This window comes from Brienomyrus brachyistius, chromosome 15 (assembly GCF_023856365.1).
Source record: "Brienomyrus brachyistius isolate T26 chromosome 15, BBRACH_0.4, whole genome shotgun sequence".
Taxonomy (NCBI): domain Eukaryota; kingdom Metazoa; phylum Chordata; class Actinopteri; order Osteoglossiformes; family Mormyridae; genus Brienomyrus; species Brienomyrus brachyistius.
The window spans coordinates 19,364,824-19,384,855 of NC_064547.1; the positions used below are offsets into that span (position 1 = coordinate 19,364,824).

The 20,032-nt window shown below is 45.5% G+C and overlaps 1 protein-coding gene across 1 annotated transcript in view; it reads left to right on the forward strand.

Moving 5' to 3' along the window:
* LOC125709015 (sodium/potassium-transporting ATPase subunit beta-1-interacting protein 3) overlaps positions 1 to 20,032 on the forward strand; it is a 66,274-nt gene that overhangs the window by 36,046 nt on the left and 10,196 nt on the right. The window contains exons 2-4 of the mRNA XM_048976993.1: positions 4,672 to 4,809; positions 7,430 to 7,510; positions 15,312 to 15,509. Of these exons, the coding sequence (XP_048832950.1) occupies positions 4,672 to 4,809; positions 7,430 to 7,510; positions 15,312 to 15,509 (417 nt within the window). The remainder of the gene's footprint in view (positions 1 to 4,671; positions 4,810 to 7,429; positions 7,511 to 15,311; positions 15,510 to 20,032) is intronic.

The following is a 20,032-nucleotide window of genomic DNA, read 5'->3' on the forward strand; positions in this document are numbered from 1 at the left end:
CCCCTTGTATTAGTTTCACAAAGCTGCGAGAATCGGGGGTCCGCAATGCATTCAATGATCTTGAGTGTCCTTCTTACAAAATAAACTCTGCGGTTCTTCCTGTGGCCTTTATGAATCGTATCATAAAAGACGGTCCGAGTGGCGCAATCAGAGTCAGTTCTTTCAGTGACCTTGAGCGTCCTGCTTAGAAATAAGGTCTTCCTATGGTCTTTATGAAGAGTCTTATAAAAGATGGTCTGAGTGGCTCAGTCGCTCCCCCCTGCAGCAATCCAAACCCTGCACAGCACCCGGATTGATGACGCCATTTGGTCCCATTCATTTATTTATGAAGTTTTTCATTTTACACTTTAAAAGAGAGAACCAAACCAGCTACCTCACCCGACACATACACCTCTGGCGTTGGGCCTTAAGCACTGATTTACAGTTTTCACTTGGATGATGCCCTTGATGGGAGGCAAGCATTTCAGTCACATTTCCTAGTCTGCTGAAAATAGGGGGGAGGGATGCCAATATAGAACTTTGATGGAACTGGAAATAGTTTAATGTGCCTTATCATTCATGTGAAGTATATACCGTACCTATACGTCAGGTTTCGAAGTAATATTAAGTGATATTAAGTAATATTAAGTAATATTAAGTGTTTGCTCTGCTGCATACAAATAGAATTCATTCAGTATGAAATTTCAGAAGTTGATTAAGGGACTATCAGTAAATAAATGCTGGAATTAATTGTTTTTTCACTCTTGGTGCCTTTCCAGTAAAAACGTTTACATTTTTAACACTGGGGAGAAGTTGGTAATCCATTATGAATGCAGTTTTAGTGCAGAGAAGATGATTAAAGTGTTCGTGCCAGCTAGGTGCAGTGATGCGTGCGTTCTTAGTGAAAGACCTTTGCTTGCTGGTTTTATAAAGGGATTTTGACGTGGCTTTTCATGACAAGAGTTTGATCCATGGAAAGTTTTATAAATAAATCCTCAGAAAACACGGAAGCAGCCTGTCAACAACACTGTGTAGAGAGCTAGCATGTTGCAGTCAGCTTGAGGATCTGAACCCAAAAGTTCATGAGAAGAGAACTGCTTTTCGCTTCCATTTCAGTAACTCTGATACTTAAAAGGCTGGAACAGTCAGGTGTGTGAGCCTTTGGAAAAGAGTCTTGGAAAATCTCGTCAGGGAATAAATAAAATTGGCAAAGTTCTGCTAGGATGTACTGTAATTGAGTGTGAAGAGCACCCGATCTCAGGGTGAGAGGAGCGGAGCACCCGATCTCAGGGTGAGAGGAGCGGAGCACCCGATCTCAGGGTGAGAGGAGCGGAGCACCCGATCTCAGGGTGAGAGGAGCGGAGCACCCGATCTCAGGGTATGAAGAGCGGAGCACCCGATCTCAGGGTGAGAGGAGCGGAGCACCCGATCTCAGGGTGAGAGGAGTGGAGCACCTGATCTCAGGGTATGAAGAGCGGAGCACCCGATCTCAGGGTGAGAGGAGCGGAGCACCCGATCTCAGGGTGTGAGGAGCGGAGCACCCGATCTCAGGGTGAGAGGAGCGGAGCACCCGATCTCAGGGTGAGAGGAGCGGAGCACCCGATCTCAGGGTGAGAGGAGCGGAGCACCTGATCTCAGGGTGAGAGGAGCGGAGGCTCCCTCTTCTAAATACCAATATAACATAGAGAGCATATCTTACATTTCCTGAAAACAACAAGTTAGCCTTGTTAGTTTCAGGATTCACCCCCTTAAGGTTCACTTCTGCTCTTATCTTTCTGCTGAAGGGATTATAATGGCTCTAGCACTGGCATAACACAGCGATAAATCTTAACATATGACAGACGCGAGAGCCGCTAAATAAGACCTGTGTCTCCGATGGGAACTTTATAAGGATGCTTATTACATGGGGTTACCCCCATACAAAGTAACCACGTCCCAGTTCTGTGGTAAAACTGTCTCCATGTGTCTTATACTGATCTGACCTGACTGGTTTAATAGGATTTCCTTGTAGGCATTAATTATTAAAAAGGTGCATGTGTGTATGTGTATATATTATGTATTAATGGGATACAAAAGAAACTTACTGTTCAAAACGAAGCCTCCTAAGCTAATGTAATGCTAACATACATCCTCCAATTCAATCCTTGGCCAAAATTGTTTATCAGGTTCTATGTCAAATATACTCTGGCCAGGGATCCCCAGATCCACTTTTTTTCCATTCCGATCTGATTCTGATACACAACTGCTGATAACTGGTACAGATTCTGATACAAGAGCATCCTGACTGGGCTGTCCTCTGCCTTGTGCCCAGGGCTTCCTGTGATTGGCTGTAGGCTCACCACCACGCTGCACAGGAGAAGTGCTTATATGAAATGGATGCATGTGTGTAAATTAGGTCTATTATATAGTGCTTTTTTTGTGCAGCTTTACAAATTCCACTTGAAGAAATTGTCTGTCTTGTGGGTGGAACTGTGCAGAATGATTGACACGGCAGAGCAGTGTTAATCCAGTGAATGTTCACCTGGCTCTGAGAACTGGGGTAAGGTATTGATGGGCAGATGCACTGGTAGCTGCAGGCTGTGGTTTGATTGGGCCCCTGACTGTGTCTAATTGGAGGTGGCTGGTGGAGGTAGATCAACAGAAAGGATCACTCTACTCCCTACGGACCTGGTGAGGCACAGATGGAAGCTGCTCCACAGGCATTTCAGTAGCGTGCAGGTGAATCACAACCGGCCCTGTCTGCAGTGTGGAAGGATCTGCTGTGGTCACACTACAGGGCCAACGGCTTTGGGAAAGCTGTGGGCAGGGCGGGGCTGGCTATAGTTAGTACCCCGAGCAAGGTCATTAAAGCTCAGTGTGGTTATTCTTTGCTTCATGTCAGTAAAATCTGGGATAAATGTGGTTAAATTTGCAGACGACACCAAGGTGGGTGGTGTAGCAGATACGGATCTAGCAGCACAGAGGCTACAACGGGATCTTGGTTTAATTAGCGACTGGGCTGATACTTGGCAGGTGAAATTTAACGTAGATAAATGTAAGGTAATCCATGCAGGGAGCAGAAATATAAAATACAGATATTTTATGGGTTCCACTGAAATAGAGGTAGCTGATTATGAGAAAGACCTCATGCTTCCATGGTTCATGGCCAGTGTGGGGAAGCAATAAAAAAGGCCAATAGGATGTTGGGTTACATCTCTAGATGTGTGGAATTTAAGTCAATGGAGGTGATGCTACGATTATATAATTCCTTGGTAAGACCCCACCTAGAATATTGTGTGCAGGTTTGGTCACCATACCTTAAGAAGGACATTGCTGCCTTGGAAAGGGTGCAACGCAGGGTGACGAGAATGATTCCTGGTGTTAGAGGAATGTCTTATGAGGAGAGGTTAGCTGAGCTGAATCTGTCTAGCCTCGAACAAAGGAGACTAAGGGGGGGGACATGATCCAGGTATATAAGATTCTAACAGGTCTGGATGCTGTTCAGCCAAATGGCTATTTCAATATTAGTTTAAATACTAGAACTCATGGCCATAAGTGGAAATTAGCGGGAGAACATTTTAAAATGAATTTTAGGAAGCACTTCTTTACACAGCGTGTAGTTAGAGTATGGAATAGTCTTCCTGCTAGTGTAGCGCAAGCTAAAACCCTGGGGTCCTTTAAATCAGAGCTAGATAAGATTTTAACAACTCTGAGCTGTTAGTTAAGTTCTCCCCAAACAAGCTTGATGGGCCGAATGGCCTCCTCTCGTTTGTAAATCTCTGATGGTCTTATGATAGGCTCTGGACCCCTGCAACCCTGCATAGACAAGATGGATGGATGGCAATATAAAAGGAAAGCAAAACAATGGAAGTGCTTAATTGGAAAAAAAAAAAAATCGGAAGTGCTTAATTAACACCAACTGGTGTTAATGTGTATGGGTACATTAGCTGAAAACTATCAAGCCTATCAGCCAAAGCTCATTAAAACGGCTGGAATTTGTGATTTTCAAAGGCCCAAGGAAACTTCGTCCCTAGAATGTGAACCAGTCCAGTGAGGAAGGGGGCAGCCGAGCTGACGTGTCCCAGTCACATGGAACATTTGGTGGCCTGCGTCAGGATCCCTGTTTTGGGTTTCGCATGCAGTCCTCAGCATTCGGGTTTAAAGGAAGCTTTACCTCTTAAAATTCACAGCTCAGAAACCAAACAAGACTTTGGGAATTTGTTTGGTCACTGCAGAGTTCATTATCTGTTTAACTGTTTATCATGCTTTGTAAAGTAACTGTTTATGATCTCCGACCATATTTACCAAGATAACAGGGGGGGGTGTATGTGGCTTAGTGGGGTAGGCTGAGCCTGTAATCAGGAGGTCACTGGTTCAAATCCTGTATTTGACAGGGTGGTCCCATCTGCACTGGGTCCTTGAGCAAGGCCATCAACCCCCTGAAAAATGCACTCAGCCCCCAAGGTCATTCTGAGCTGGAGAGAAAGGAGAGAATGATGGGATATTTAAAAAAAAATAAAATAAAAAACTTATTCTAAAGAACTTGTTTTAGCAGCAAATACAGCTTAATTTTACTGAACCGTTAGTATTATTCATTTTTTCCCCCCTAATGTGCTAACGCTCTTCCTGAAGTAGTTTACGCAGTTCTCTGGCTTTAATAATGGTTAATAATATGTCTAATAATCCAGCTCATTGCTACTTTCTTCCCCACAGCTGGCATCACTGGAGCGACAGATCTTTGACTTCCTGGGATATCAGTGGGTCCCCATCCTCGGAAACTTCCTGCACATAATAGCTGTCATCCTCGGCCTCTTTGGAACAATTCAGTATCGCTCGAAATACATCGTGGTGGTGAGTAACTACTATCGTCATTTCTGCAGGGTGCCAAAGGTTGGTACCTAATATATGGGGTGACCAGCATGTCAAAGGGGGACTCTCTGAGCTACTTCAAGTCTTACAAACTGCTTTAAAACCGAAAGGCTCCTGTGCATGACTAAATCGTTCAGTTCTTCTTGTGCTTTGACTGGTTTGTTTCCTTGACTGAAAGATTCATCCAGCTGTTTCACATTAACACTAGTGACACGTGCACGATTATAGGAGACTGACCAATCAGCACACAGCAAGAACTCAGTGCTCAAGTGAAATCCATGCTGTTTTAATTGAAATGGTAGTTCACAAACCCTGTCCTAGCTCATAGTGCCCCCCCAGACTTGGATTAGGTCTCCATCCTACTTGGATGGGTCATAAACATGCTGCAGTAGGAGAACGTGGCCCAGGCCTGCTTCCCGGCAGAAAGCTGCACCTCCAAAGCTCTGCACCACCTTCCTGGCTCTTTAGTGGAGTCCCTTCCCTGGTTACATGCCAACAGCATAATCAGAAGCTCCGGAAAAGCTGCTTGTTGCACGAAGATGCAAATCCCCAGATGGTGTTGCGGCCGCTCTCTGTGCCCGATGGCCTGACTCTGCCCCCCCTCCATCCTCAGTGGCCCCCGGATGGCCTTTAAATAAGTGCTCTGAAATGGCTAATTATGAGACTTTGTCCTGGATGTTTGGGGTCAGTGCTCCCCAAAGCATTTCCAAATTGCTCTCGTTGCTGATTTCTGTGACATTTCACATTTAAAAGCCTCATTTGCCCAAGTATTTACACTCGGAATCCATACTAAATGTGCTGGAGAACAAGTCACTCTTTTATATGACTTATCTAGTTATTTGGTAACTTTATAATAACATATATACACTAGTGGCCAAAACTGTGGAAACACTTCCAATTTTTAGAGTTTGTAACTTGTTCCAGTTACTTATGTAATCATCCAATGTATGTTTGTAACATTCTTTGATTATACACTAACATTACCACCAGTATTCATGTAGTCATTTTTAAAGCGTAATGCCAAAGATGCTAGGTGTTTCCTCAGTTTTGGCCACTATTGTAAGTTCTATGGTCTTTCTTTTAATTCTTAAGTCCTGGGTGAGGAGCTGACTAAGTGCTTCATGTGGTCGGGTGCGATGCTGAAGTGCCGGAGACGTGACGTGTTGGAAAAATGAACGAGGGACTGAGGACGTGTCCAAAGCAGAGACCTTAGCAAATGGCTGTCCGTTCGCTGGCCAGACAGACGCGTGTAATGGCCTGAAATGTAAACGCAAACTGTGTCACTTTGTTTCAATAGACAACAGTGTTTTGAAGGGTTTTTTTAATTAGATTTTTTTGTGTAATATTGGAAGTAGCAATAGATTTCCTGTTCTGCTGTAATGAAAGAAAATGTAATTACAGTGAATTTACAATGATAATTTTTTTATTTAAAATGTATTTATTTGACAGATGCTTTTATCAGTAGTGACATACAGTTAAGAAAGCAGTCAGACAGTCCGCTACAGCAGTTGGAAGTTAAGGTTCTTTCTCAGAGGCACAGTGATGACATCACTCTGCCGATTGTGGGATTCTTTGCAGTGACCTTCCAATCACAAGCACAGAGTTTTTGCCTTTAAATGTTCAAAAACCCTCACATACCACCAGGTGAAACCTCAAACTCCATAAACACCATCTTCAGAACAGTTTCCTGGCAGTAATGAGCTTGAAATTGCCTTTGTAAATGTACATCGTTTTTAACTTCCTTTAATTGCTGCCCATCACCTTGACCTAGCTTGTTAGTTTTATGTTGTTGCTTTACCTTATGACTTCAATTCAGCGCCGTCTCCGGAGTAGGATGGTCGACTTTACTGGACATGAACACGATACATTTCAGAGGTTTATTGCTCATGAAGCACGTGATCACATGAGTCCCATTCTGACCTCGGTGGGACAGGAGACGTTTGGCTCTTCTGCTAAGTGGCTCCAGATGCAGGACGGCTGCTGGACGACCTGTCGTTTTCGCCGCTGAAGATGGGGCGGCTGGTGTACCTCCTACAGTGGGATATTTTGTCGGAGGCGAGACGGTTACTTGGAAAGTGCAGTGTCTTGTGAACAAATGTCTTGTGCTGGTGAATTTTGCAATCAAAAATCCCAGGAATCCTTAGTGTATAACAGCTGGTGTCAAACAAGCTAGTTGTTAACATGTTGCCCCTGTGATGTCTTACGGAACTCATGTGAGTAGACGGATGCAGCATTGCATTATTAAATAGCTGATGCTGGACCCCGGGAGCCCTACTCCTTTTAGGATCCCTAAAGCTTCCCAGTAGGGGATTATGGGTGGCCTTTTTTCCACATTAATCTCTCAGTGCGACAGTTTCATGTCCTTCATGTTGTGGGTGCTGTGTGACTCAGTGCGTTAGGCTGCTGTTCCTGTGATTAGAAGGCTGTGGGTCCAAATCCCAGGGTTGGCAGACTGATGCCACCGTTGGGGCCCCTGAGCAAGGCTGCTAACCCTAATTGCTCCAGGAATTGGCTGACCTTGCCTTCTCAAAAATGTATGTCACTTTATATATAAATGATGTCTGCTAAATAAATGTAAAAATGTCTTTCTCTCTCTCCCCAGTACTCCATCTGGGTGGCTCTGTGGGTGGCATGGAATGTGTTCGTTATCTGCTTCTATTTGGAAGTTGGAGGTCTGTCTAAGGTAAGGTCACATGCTACATAAATATATGCTAAATCACTGTGCTGGTTTTACTGCAACCCAGTGTGGAAAACGCGGATGGATGGATGGATGGATGTGTATATTTCACTGTGCATAGTATTTCACGGTTTCCACGGTATCAGTGAAGTTCATTTTATCTTAGCCATGACATAACCTTTGAATTGTTTGAAATGAAAGTCACATGACTCGTAGTTTCACTGGCTATTATTGCTGCATGAAGCTTCTTAGCATGAAGCTCGTAGTGTGAAAGCTATGGATTGGCCCCGTTGTCAGATTCTCTCACCAAGAACTATTTCCTTTGGACAGCTTCCACTCCATTAAACCAGTGACCAGTAGCAGAAGATAATTTCACTGGTTTTAGGTTACAGAGATGACACCAGTGGTGTTGGGTTATGGAGATGATGGCACCGGCTTTGGCTTATGGATTTTAGCCAAAATCGTACCTGTCTCTCCTGTCTCTTATTGCATTGCTGTCTTATGTTCTAGGTTCTTGGTCAGAGTTAATATTTGATCGGAATGACCTGCATTAGTCAGCAGTTGCGTAATCCGGAGGGGGGTGTCAACGGCAGCACAAACCTGTTCGGTTATCCCCAGCTCTCATGCAATCACTAATGAAGATCAAGGCCACTTCCCTGGCCAAGGGGACAGAGTGGCACTGCAAAGCCGTCATGACGAAAGCCCGTTAAGAATGAACAAACGGCTAAAGAAAAAGAGCATCACTCCTGGCCTGTGCTTTGTGACCCAGAAGTTCTGTCCATTTTTCTGCTTCCAGGTGACCTGAACAGTCACCTTGCTGTCTAGCAGGTGGTGCTGCTCTATAAGAAGAGGAAGCCATGTGTTTAAATCTCCATTGGGTGAGATTCTGCTTTGGGTCCCGTCAGGCACAGAGAGCGGGACTGTAAATTTAACACCCTGGGATGGTTGTCTCCGGTGATGAATTCGGGAGCAGACGGTTAGCCCTTAATAAAATGGCAGAGTGATCACGCAGCCCCTACGGTCACTCTGCAGTTTAGCACACCTCTGTGAGCTAGATATCACCCCAGAACCAGATTCAAACCAGATTCTGTTCTAGACTGCGAATGAAAATGTGTACAGGATCGTAGAAGTAATTGTCTTTTGAGTTGCAGTGAAAACTTTAGATTATTCAATGAATGTGCACTACCTTAAATTTCAGATATAAATAAAGGCAATGGGATCTGCTAACATATTATAGTTTAAGCATTAAATGAAATATTGTGGTACTGCTGTTATTGCAAAGGATGCAACTCCTCACTTCGCAGCAAAATATATATAATTATGTAACTTGTGTGTGCTTTTGTATTTTCAACCCATGCAGCTCTTAATAAGCTGGATGATGACTGTGATTTACCTATGGAAAAACAGTGGCTCACACAACTGGGCACGAATCAATCGAATTAACATACTTTGCAAACAATGCTGCAGGGTTATAAATACTTGGAAGCCCGCTGTGAATAGCAGTGAGGAGTCGTGTTACCCTTTTCGTTGCCTTTGGCGATACTTCATCCGAGGGCAGCAGGCAAGGTGAGATGTGGAAGTAACTCGGAGGTTTGTGGCGGCCGCTTCGGACGGAAAGACGATGCTCCCACGACGCGCTCGCTGTTTTTGAAGGACGCGGGAATGATGGCGAACGAATGCTCTGTCACCCGGCAACATTAAAGTCGGAGCACCACTTCAACCGTTCCAATTATGGTTCAGCTAATTTTTTAAGATAACGCTTATCCTGTATTGGTTGAAGCTGATGATGTGTCTTGGCGACCCAGCCCCCCTCCCCCGCCATCGTATAACAGGTTGACCAGCACTTCGCTTATCAAACAGTCTGCATCTACATGGCAGGGTGGATCTCCGTTGAAAAACACCTCACAATTCCAGATTTTTCCAGGTGTTATCTAGTCTGGATGGTGCATGATCACCCCATATTTTTGTGGTACTTCCCTGGGGGCTTCTGTTTTCTCCCATAATGCAAAATGTGTACTTAGGTTGACTGCTGCCGCTAAACAGCTCACAGTGTGTGAACTCGGACCACCTGGGGCACATCCCATACAGGTTGCCCTATGTATCCTGCCTTGTGAGTCCTGGAACTGGTTCCAAGCTCATCAAGACACTGCACTGGATAATCAGTTATCATAAATGTATGGATGTTTTTTTTTTTTTTTATTTGCTTGTACGCTGCATGAAAAACGTTTCTGTGAGGGTTTCTCCAGAACTCCAGCTTCCTCCCACAGGTTTGGTGACCTGGTATTTGTATCTTCCTTAGAGGGTGTGATTGTGCATGTCAGTGTGTGCCCTGCGATGGCCTGGCGTCCTGTCCAGGGTGTCCCCTGCCTCATGCCCTGAGATGGACTGACATCCTGTCCAGGGTGTCCCCTGCCTCATGCCCTGCGATGGCCTGGCGTCCTGTCCAGGGTGTCCCCTGCCTCATGCCCTGAGATGGACTGACATCCTGTCCAGGGTGTCCCCTGCCTCATGCCCTGTGATGGCCTGGCGTCCTGACCAGGGTGTCCCCTTCCTCGTGCCCTGCGATGGCCTGGCGTCCTGTCCAGGGCGTCCCCTGCCTCGTGCCTTGCGATGGCCTGGTGTCCTGGCCAGGGTGTCCCCTTCCTCATGCCCTGTGATGGCCTGACGTCCTGGCCAGGGTGTCCCCTTCCTCATGCCCTGTAATGGCCTGACGTCCTGGCCAGGGTGTCCCCTGCCTTGTGTCCTGTGATGGACTGCCATGCTGTCCAGGGTGTCCTTCTTCTGGGATAATCTCCTGGATCGGCACAAACCAGCACTGAACAATACTGTATATCTTAAGCTGTTAAAGTAGCTCTTAGCTTATTCCTGCTAAGTGTGGTGTAGGAGGAAAAATGATATAGGTTAAGTTATAATGTAATAGAATTTTGGCCTGCAACTGATGCATGAGCTCTTTGCTAACTCACTCCCGGCACCATAGAGATGAGGGGGAACATTACGTGAATCTAAACTGCTAAAGGAACAGGAAAACAGCAGTTGGATGTTGTAGGCACTATAAGTAAGCAGTGTAATGGTATACTCTCTATCTTACGGCCTTTGGTCTTTTATTTAACTGGGTGTCAATGGTATGTGACTTTAGCTTTTACATATATCATATATCAATATATCGTATGTACAAATCTAAAAATATATGGAGGGTCTGTGTGGTGAGAAGAGGCAGGTGTCAGTATCAGTCCCTGCCTTGTCATTTCCCTGCCCGACCAGCAGGTGTCGCTGGTCACCCCTTTCCTAGTGTTTGAGTTGTTAATGACCTGCACCTGTGTCTTGTTGCCCAAAGGCTTTCGGTTAATTGTGGCTCACACCTGTCCCTTATTTAACCCTTGTTTCCCATGTGTGCATATGTGTCTGTCCTTGGTTCTTGCTCCTATTGGTCAACGTGCTGGTTTCCTGCGTGGTGTTTGTATGCCTTACCTGCTTGAAGGAAGCTGGTTTAATTCCCGGGGCCCACAGTGTGATGTCACTGTTGGGCCTCTGAGCAAGGCGTTCAACTCCCGATAGCTGCCTGCATTATCTCAGAAATTGTATGGATAAAAGCACCTGCAATGTACGAGTTGCGAGTCAGTGAGCCATTTAACCTTCTCCTGGTTCGTCATCCTGCTTCGTCGTGTCATTGTTCGCCCATCAGTATAACATGTCGGCGATGCAGCCCCCACTCAATTAACGCCACTCACCCGCCTTCGTGACTGTCTGGGCAGTGTCTGGGCGCTCGGATTCGGCACATTTGGGCACAGATGAATGACGATGACGGGGTACTCTCCTGTCCCCCGGTGACAGGTGACATGTGTGCTCTTTGTGGGCAGGATGGCAAACACTTGCCTAGTCATAGTATAGGTGACAGGTAGGATCTGCGTGGTGTAGATTACGTTAGACCACTAGGAGGCAGTGATGTGTCTTATGGCGCCGAGTGGTCAGTGAGGTGACTCTCTTCACTGTACGATGTGGTCACTATTAGACACGTGAGGATTATCTCATGCTCCACTCCATAACTGGTTATTCTTACAGAAGCAGGTATTTACTATAATGTTATTGATTATTATTGTTACATTTCAATTTCTCCTCATAGGAGAGGCAGATACAGAAAATGAATGGATGGATGGACATTTTAATTTCTCTTTAAGAAAATCTGTAGGAATAATACATATCATGATTAAGGATTTGCATTATGGGTAAAGCAATTCGTTCTCCTCTAACAGGAGGGACATAACAGAGGATCAGTGCTGGACAAAGTAGGGTGAGATTGATTTTTAATAAATCACCAAATTCAGAATTAATTGACTGAAGATGATTGAGAAGTAAATGGAAATGTTTGGCTCAAATTTGAAGGAATTTATAATTATGGAAACAGACATTTTTTCTGAAATAATTAGTATGTAAAATTAATGGATGGTAAATGGTATTTTAAGAAATAACTAAGTACAGTGAGTATGTGTATGGTGAATTAGTTTGCTGCTGTTAAATGTGAAATTCAGATTTGAAAAATGGCTTCTCATCTGGGCTTTAGTGAATGACACAGCATATGCAGATCAGAGACGCGTCTGGGGGCTGGAAAAAAAAGTCATTGTGTCAATAAGAATGGTAAGATGCTCCGGTAGCCAGTTGGGGTGTGTAGCTGTGTGGGGTTGGACCCCCTGATCCAAATGGTTCCACTGTTGGACCTTTGTGCATGACCTTTAACCCCAATTACTGAAAAAACCATCCCCTAAATAAATGTCAGCGGTTTCTGAAGAATTGCAATGCTAATTGCAGAGCTGATAGGACATGAAACCCGAAACGACCAACCACTTACAAACGCTGTAACTACGTGGAATTTGCACAGCTTGTCAGTCCACGTTGTGTCATTTGTCCGCTCAAAACCTCAAGCTGACAAGCATCTAAATGCTGATGTCTCGCTGTTGTCGGAGATGGAGGTGGAGGTGTAGGGCTGGGCTCTGAGACTGATCGCTAAATCATCTCCTTGTCGGCCCTGAGAACGTCTGTCCTGCTCACGGAATACAGATGAAGCCCCCACTTGAGGCTGTGGACACCCCCGGAGAGAAGACAGAGTGGGCTTTGCTCCGTGCCCCTCTGTGGCACAGACACAGCCCAGCACTCCTGCCTGTCCGAGTCAGACTCTCAGCAGCACAGACTCCCACAGCTGGGCTGTGACTCAGCATGGAAATTTCATGACAGCATAAGAACAGGATGGGAATCTCTGTGGCCATTTTCCAGGCTCCATGGAAGTGACAGAGACAGGAGTAAAGTGGTGCTGTCACCAGCCAGTCCCACCAAGTGTTTATTTTAGTGTCATCCGCTAATTAACACTAGTGCTGGTAAACCCACAGGTGAGCTAGACAGCTTCCTAGAGCGCCATCTCCTGATGACTTGGCAAACCTGAGTGTGTCAGGCACCATATTCAGCTCTCTTGTTGGGAAAGGGCCAGATTAACTTGGGGTTCATCTTGGATGGATGATACTGTCAGAAGGAGACTCTCACCAAGAGATCACCGCACAACACCAGGCTCCGATTGTCCCTGCAAACCGGAAACCGCCACCACACATCGTTGTTTATTCGCTGTCATTTCCAGAACATGTTCTCTGTTGATACAAAGCCCAAATCACTGTCTGCCCCAGACTGTCATTTCCAGGCCGCGTGAGAAATTTCACAAACGCTATTTCTGTTATCCATAATTCATCTGCATTTGATTTGTTTTTTTTAAATAACTTTACTATCCGGAAGACATTTTTCTTTTTAAATGAAAAGGAATGAATTTGTAAGTAACTGACAAACACAACAAATTAAAGTGTCAGCATTAAATGTCCCTTTCGTTTGCATTTAATTGCTTTTATGCAGCTACCTTAGCGCTAAACTGCACCATTATGCTAATGCTTGTGGAATTAGATCATTATGTTAATGATGCATTGTGCAGCCAATTTTTTTTCCTGGTGTTTAATTGCTTCCTTGGTGAATTGTATAAACATGCACATATATCACTTGAAAACGCATTTTATACCTGTCTAATCTGCGTAATTGTCTGCTTTTTACGCTTTGGTGAAGTTCATTGTATGCATGTCTGCAGGTCTGTGACGTCCGTGTAATGCCAAGCCTTGCGTGTGCTTTACTCCAAGATATCACTCCGCGTTTGATACTTAACGGAGTTGTTGTTTTTTTTTTGAGGATGCAATGAAGCGTTGGTACTAAACCTCAGGGTTGCGTTTAGTGTCGGATATCTGTGGTCATTGATTCTTGGCGCATAGCGATCTGGTGCTGGATAAGGGATTAGTATGATGCTAAGTGATCCTTGGCAGTAACTGGGCAAGATGGAGATATACTTCACTGCATTGCTAAAGGATGCAGAACTTCGGTGCTCCTAACCTTTTCTGTAAAGAATGAAGTGTGCATGGTGCCAGTATTATAATTACAGCATGAGCCAGCTGGGAGTAACAGGAGCTGCTCATTAGCATGGGGTGATTGTGTGGACTCACGAGTGTCTCTCTGCACCTTAGCAAGAGCAGTCATGTTAATTACTACATGTCACACATCGCCCCTGCTTAAAAATCGCCCATATTGAGTTTAATAGAGTTAGCTGTTTGCCCGCTATTTAATCTCACACTTTTCAGGACACCTGTGTCCTGGACTCTTGCTCTATAATTAGCAGTGCTGTGCTTGCTGAGTGCCATGGGCTCCTGCCTTCAGTCTCAGCGGCTCGGATCAACATCTTTGCCTCACCTGCGTCCTGCAGGTGTCCAGGGGTTCCTACAGAACCTGCACGCGCTGATGTGGGGCGAGGACAGGGGCGCAGGAGGAGCAGAAACCCAGAGATCTTTCTGGTCTTTGTGTGGTAAACACTAGAGGTTGACCGATGCATTCATTTTCCTTGGGGAGGGACAGCTGATATTATGATTGTTATTTATGTAGCAATAACATGCAAATACAATTTCTATTAATTCTAAATATTAATCACCCTTCAAAGAAGGACATGCAGCTTTTTAAAGGCATATAAACATTTAACCATACTCAGTGCACATCTCTTTGGTGTTTCCTGACTAAATTTATGTCAAAAGTAACAAAATATGTTTAAGAATTGAGATCATTCTGGCTTCCTGATGTTATCATGTGAAACTGATGTGGCAGGAATTTAGCACTCTTGTTCACTACTGGTTCACTGCTGTAGGTGCTGATAAACCACATTATAACACTGACGAAGTGAGTACTCAGCATGTCAATCATGTACACACGCACCCAGCCATCACCATAGTGCCCATGTAGTCTGATTAATCAGCCAGTGCTGATCGCCATAAAATGCATAAAAATGATTTACTATTTCTCTTTGACATTTTGTGACTTTTGAGTGAAAAAGCATTTTTACCAACCACAGATGCTCAACAATGTCAATGAAAAATTTTTCAATAAAAATAGCAGGGCGTGTGACCGAATAGGCATGACACAGATACTCAAAGAATCGGTAAAGAGAATCGGGAGTTCCTGCTGCGAGGGCTGTCGAGGTGTAGATACCGTCACCAAGCGCGCCCTGATTGGCTGTTTCCTTTGGAGCTGCCAGCACTCGCTCGCAGATTCGCTGCTTGGCAGGAAAACGGTTAATCTACGATCGATGTCCGTGCCGTCCAGCTGGTTTGGGCCTGGGGGGGGGTGGGTGGGGTTCCCGCTCTGCAATGATTTCCTTAATTGACTGACTGTCAGGCCGCACCTGAGCTTCCCTTGTCAGATGCAGGAGAACATCTCACCCAATCGGTATTGGCCTTCCTTCCCATAGGACACCGACCTCATGACCTTCAATATCTCCATGCACCGGTCCTGGTGGCGTGAGCACGGCCCCGGCTGCGTGAGCAGGGAAGTCCCACCCCCAGGCTCCCGCACACTGGAGGACCACACCTACATCTCCGTCACTGGCTGCATCATGGAGTTCCAGTACCTGGAGGTCATGCACTCTGCCCTGCAGATCCTATTGGCTGTGAGTACCGCCCGTCACACACGTGCCCACCTCTGCTACAATTTACTGGCTGCGAGACCTGTGTTTCAGGGTGTTACTGCTCGTGGTTACTCGATTTATTTGAGGATAATTGACAAACACATTATAAAAAGACAATTCATAAATTAAAATGCGAGTAAAACTGCTGCAGATTAAACCTCTCTGCAGATCTAATTGAATAAAACGCGTTAATCGATAAGTAGCTGAAAATCCTAAGCTCTTACTTCAGCCCAAGGGTAATTGATTCTTTTTGCATAGTTAAATGGGTTCAGCTTCAGACTCTTGGAAATGGTGACATCACACCTAATCTGCAAAAGCAAATACCTGGTAAAACTGTCATGAGGTAAGTGGGCAGGGGGCAAAGCAGTAGCCTGTTTAAGGTCATGGGAATTGGGGCAAATGGCCAATGAGACAATGCAGACCTGATACTGCACAGGAGACATGAGATTTTAAAGCTTGTTTAAGGCCCGGCTGATGTTTGTTAGCTGTGGGATTTCACAGCATCCTTTCACATCCACACGATGCAGCATCTTCTGACTGAAATTGGTCCCCAACCAGAGTGTCTAGCAACGAGCTACACTTGGGGGACGGCCCTCGCTGTCCAGGCGGCTGCACTCACATTACTGTAAATACTCTATTACAATCACTTACTGCATCTCTACATCAGCATAATGTAGGCGCTGCTCAGCTTACGATGGGGTTTATGTTTCCGATGAAAGTTGAAAATAGCGCAAGTCAAATGTAAATATGATATTAAGCAAATAAGTAAACAAATAAATAAACGCATAAATAAATGAGAAAGGGTGTGCATGCGTGAGTGAATGGCGTGTGAGTGTGCCCTGCGATGGGCTGGCCCCCCATCCTGGGTTGTTCCCTGCCTAGTGCCCATTGCTTCCAGGATTAGGCTCCGGACCCCCCGCGACCCAATAGGATAAGCGGTTTGGAAAATGGATGGATGGATGGATAAATGAGGAAGCGAATGAATGAATAATTGAAACTGAATAAGTATATATTTGCTTAAAAAAAAAATACACGTTGTCACACACCTTAAGAGATGTTTACGCTCACGATCCCTACGGAGACTGGAAGCGTGGCTGGGTGGATGCTGCCGTCACCCCAGCAACAGTGGAGAGCATCGTACTCCATATCGCTAGCCTGGAAACAGATTCAAAATTCAGGGAACGTGCATCCGTATCGCAGGACTGTAAAGATGAAATATCATGAGTCAAAGCTTCATAAAGTGAGGAATGTCTGTACACCTTTACTCCTATTGAATCGTATATCAATATATTTATCATGGTATTTCACTGCATTCCAGTTGTCCTGTAACACGTATTCCCCCACCCTGTGCCCTGTGCTGCCTGCAGTAAGCTCCAGTTCCATCCCCCAACCCTTTATTTGACAAGCAGTTGGGAAATGGATGGGTGTCATTGGATTATATGTATTTGTATTTATGTGTATTGAGACTGCAGTTTTGTTTTTTGGATTTAGACAAACAGCCTACTGACCTCTGGCATGCAGCAATACCTGCATTACAGGTGCAGACGCGCTGATCAGCAGGGGGAGCTGTTTCCAAAGCAGCTCCTGAGGGGATGAATCACATGACCAAACACGCCCATAAACATACAGAATCATGACAGCCCCCTAAACGACTGTTTGACCTTTTTGACAGCCACGGCGTAACCAAGGACACCGCAGTGCACCTTGACACCCAATCAGATGATCTCAGTCACACTAACAGATCTGATCCAGTGGTTCCTGAAAGGTTCCATCTCTTTGCTGCTGGAACTGATGCTTTTCTGGGAATGAAAGCAGACTGATTGCAACAGCGGAGCGGTTTCATGGTTACGCCGCTGCTCTCTCATTCTTTGATAGATTATTCGGGCATTGCTAATGCTGGAGACAACCTCTGTGGAGTTATCTATCAACATTAAAATGCAGCATGACACTGGGGGTAGCTGCCCACCATATGTGGTTGGGAATTGGCTGTGGTAGGTCATCCTCACATCAGGGACAGCACTGGAACCTATAAATAATGAACTAAGGCAAGTCAGGTGACTCTGCAGAGGAGAAAAGACGCATTAATAGTGCTCAGTAGTTATGGAGCGTCCTGCTCGTCTCCGTGGAGCAGGCAGCATATGGTGATGCCAAACTGGGCTGTTAGCTGAGATGTCCGCCTCTGCCGTGAGCCAAAGACGTCTCCGCTTTCTGAGCAACAGGAGACCCAGGGTGTATCCCGGGGTGTGCACACAGTAAGGGAGGGGGGCACATGATGATGCAGAGCTGGCCTTTATAAAATGACGCCTTTCCTTGTGCCCGGTGCTTCCTGGCATATTCGCCAGGCTCATGTGACACTGTACTGGATAAGAAGGTGGAAGATGGGAGGATGTATGAATTACGATGCATTTCACTGCTGGTTTTAGATTCAGGAATCAAATTCAGTAATAAACTTTATTTTGACATCTTGTCTGTGAGTAAATGTGTTGTACTAATTGGCTCGTAAGCATACAATCATATTCTACCTTATTTGTATCACATGTACTCTACTTATTCATGTGTCCTATCTATCTGTCTATCTCTGTTCCTCTGCCTGTCTCTCTGTCTGCCTGCCTGCCTGTCTGTCTCTCTGCCTGTCTCTCTGTCCCTCTGCCTGCCTACCTGCCTGTCTCTCTGCCTGTCCCTCTGCCTGTCTCACTGTCTGCCTGCCTGCCTGTCTGTCTCTCTGCCTGTCTGTCTGTCCCTCAGCCTGCCTATCTGTCTGCCTACCTGCCTGTCTGTCTCTCTGCCTGTCTCTCTGTCTACCTGTTTCTCTGTCTGTGTGCCTGCGTGACTTCTCATATCTAACCTCTTCCTATCTTACCGCCTTACTGGGGGTGTCTGCAGGACACACCGTCTGTGCCCCTGCTGTTTGGAGACGTGCTCATTAGGCACAAGCAGATTGGCTGTCAGTTTGAATCTGTGCAGGCAGCCTTTTCTTCCCATTGGGGATTTAATCAAACACAGCGGCCTCTAATCTCTTCCAGAACGCACCCTTCTGCTCAATCTCCTCTCATTTCTTCAGTCAATGTCCATTCCACCATAGGAAAGCGGCCACCCAGCCAGCACTCATGTTCATGCCGTGGTTGGTGGTGGCGGCCCCTCAAAGTGTAGAAATCCAAGTGGACGCAGATGGGATGGACAATGACTGCATAGTAATAGAAGAGGCTGTCAGAGGGCAACATTCTGTAATGTCTAATATCTATTGTGTGCCATTTCTTCGCAGCAAAGTCTAGCCATGTATACTAGCCATCGGTATGTTTCTGGACAGAAAATGAACATGTGTGGGTTGACGGTTCAGGCCCATTTCAGTGCTCTGATCGCTGTACATTTTAACTGAAATTGGGGGCTGTCCATAGATGCGATAGACGTACTTAATACTGTCGAAACCTTGTGAAATTGGGGTGAGTGATTGGTTGAGCCCTATAAGGTTACAGTGGGCTGGAGCCCATTCCAGGAAGCACAGGGCTTCAGACTGGATCCCAGTGTATTGTGGAGCACGCACGCTACTATCATTATAAACTAAAATGCCAGATGATGCAGCCATTAAACCTCTGCGAATAGACTGGAATACCACAGGTAATGCCAACTAGCCCTACGTTCCTTAATCACACGTTGCCCAAATAGGTGGCATATTTTATTTCTTGTTTGTCTACTGTATGTTTACCTGTATTCTCTTAACTTCAAAAGCTCCGCCTTCCTACCCATGAAGTCCCAGCAGTAATTTTATGAAGCGCTGGCGTGACACTCTTTCTCACCTCAGCTGGTGATGTTGCTCATGCATCATTTATACCGGCAGAGAGGCTGCTGGGAGATTTATCACAGGCTGGGGTTGCAAACAGCCACAGGCATCGCAAGGACCCGGCTTGGCTCTCACCAGAATTTACTACATCGCCGGGGTTTACAGCCAAGTTCCACTGCATCTGATGGAGATCTTGCAACGTTTCATAAGGAGACAATGTATGGAGATGCAGAGCCTTCTGAGCTCCCAAAGGGATCTGGATAATTGCTTAATTGGTGAGAAGAATAGTTTGCAGGAACAGACAGATGTTCTTATAGGAACACATGTAAATAGTCTTCTTAGTGGATTGTGGACAATGTTCTGTTGACTCATGACTTCCAGCTGTTGGTTTTTCTTGCCAGTGACGGTTTCATACATTTCGTGTGGCTGCATGTGTCAAATGTGGCCCATTACAATGAGTTCTAAACAGCTGATTCCACAAAAAATGTCATAAGGTCAGTGCTTCAGTTACTGATTCATTTCACATGCGGTAGATGTCCATATAGTGGCTCTCCATGAAGATGTGGCCTCTTTCATATTGAATGGTCTCACGGTTTGTCTGCAGTCCATTTCCTGCTGTGCCAATGGCCACCGTCTCTGCACCCCAGGTGAGGTTTTAAGTTGGATGCTGGCCTTTGAAGGAGGTTTGAGGGAGGTGATGATACCAGGATGTAGGTGAGATGGATGT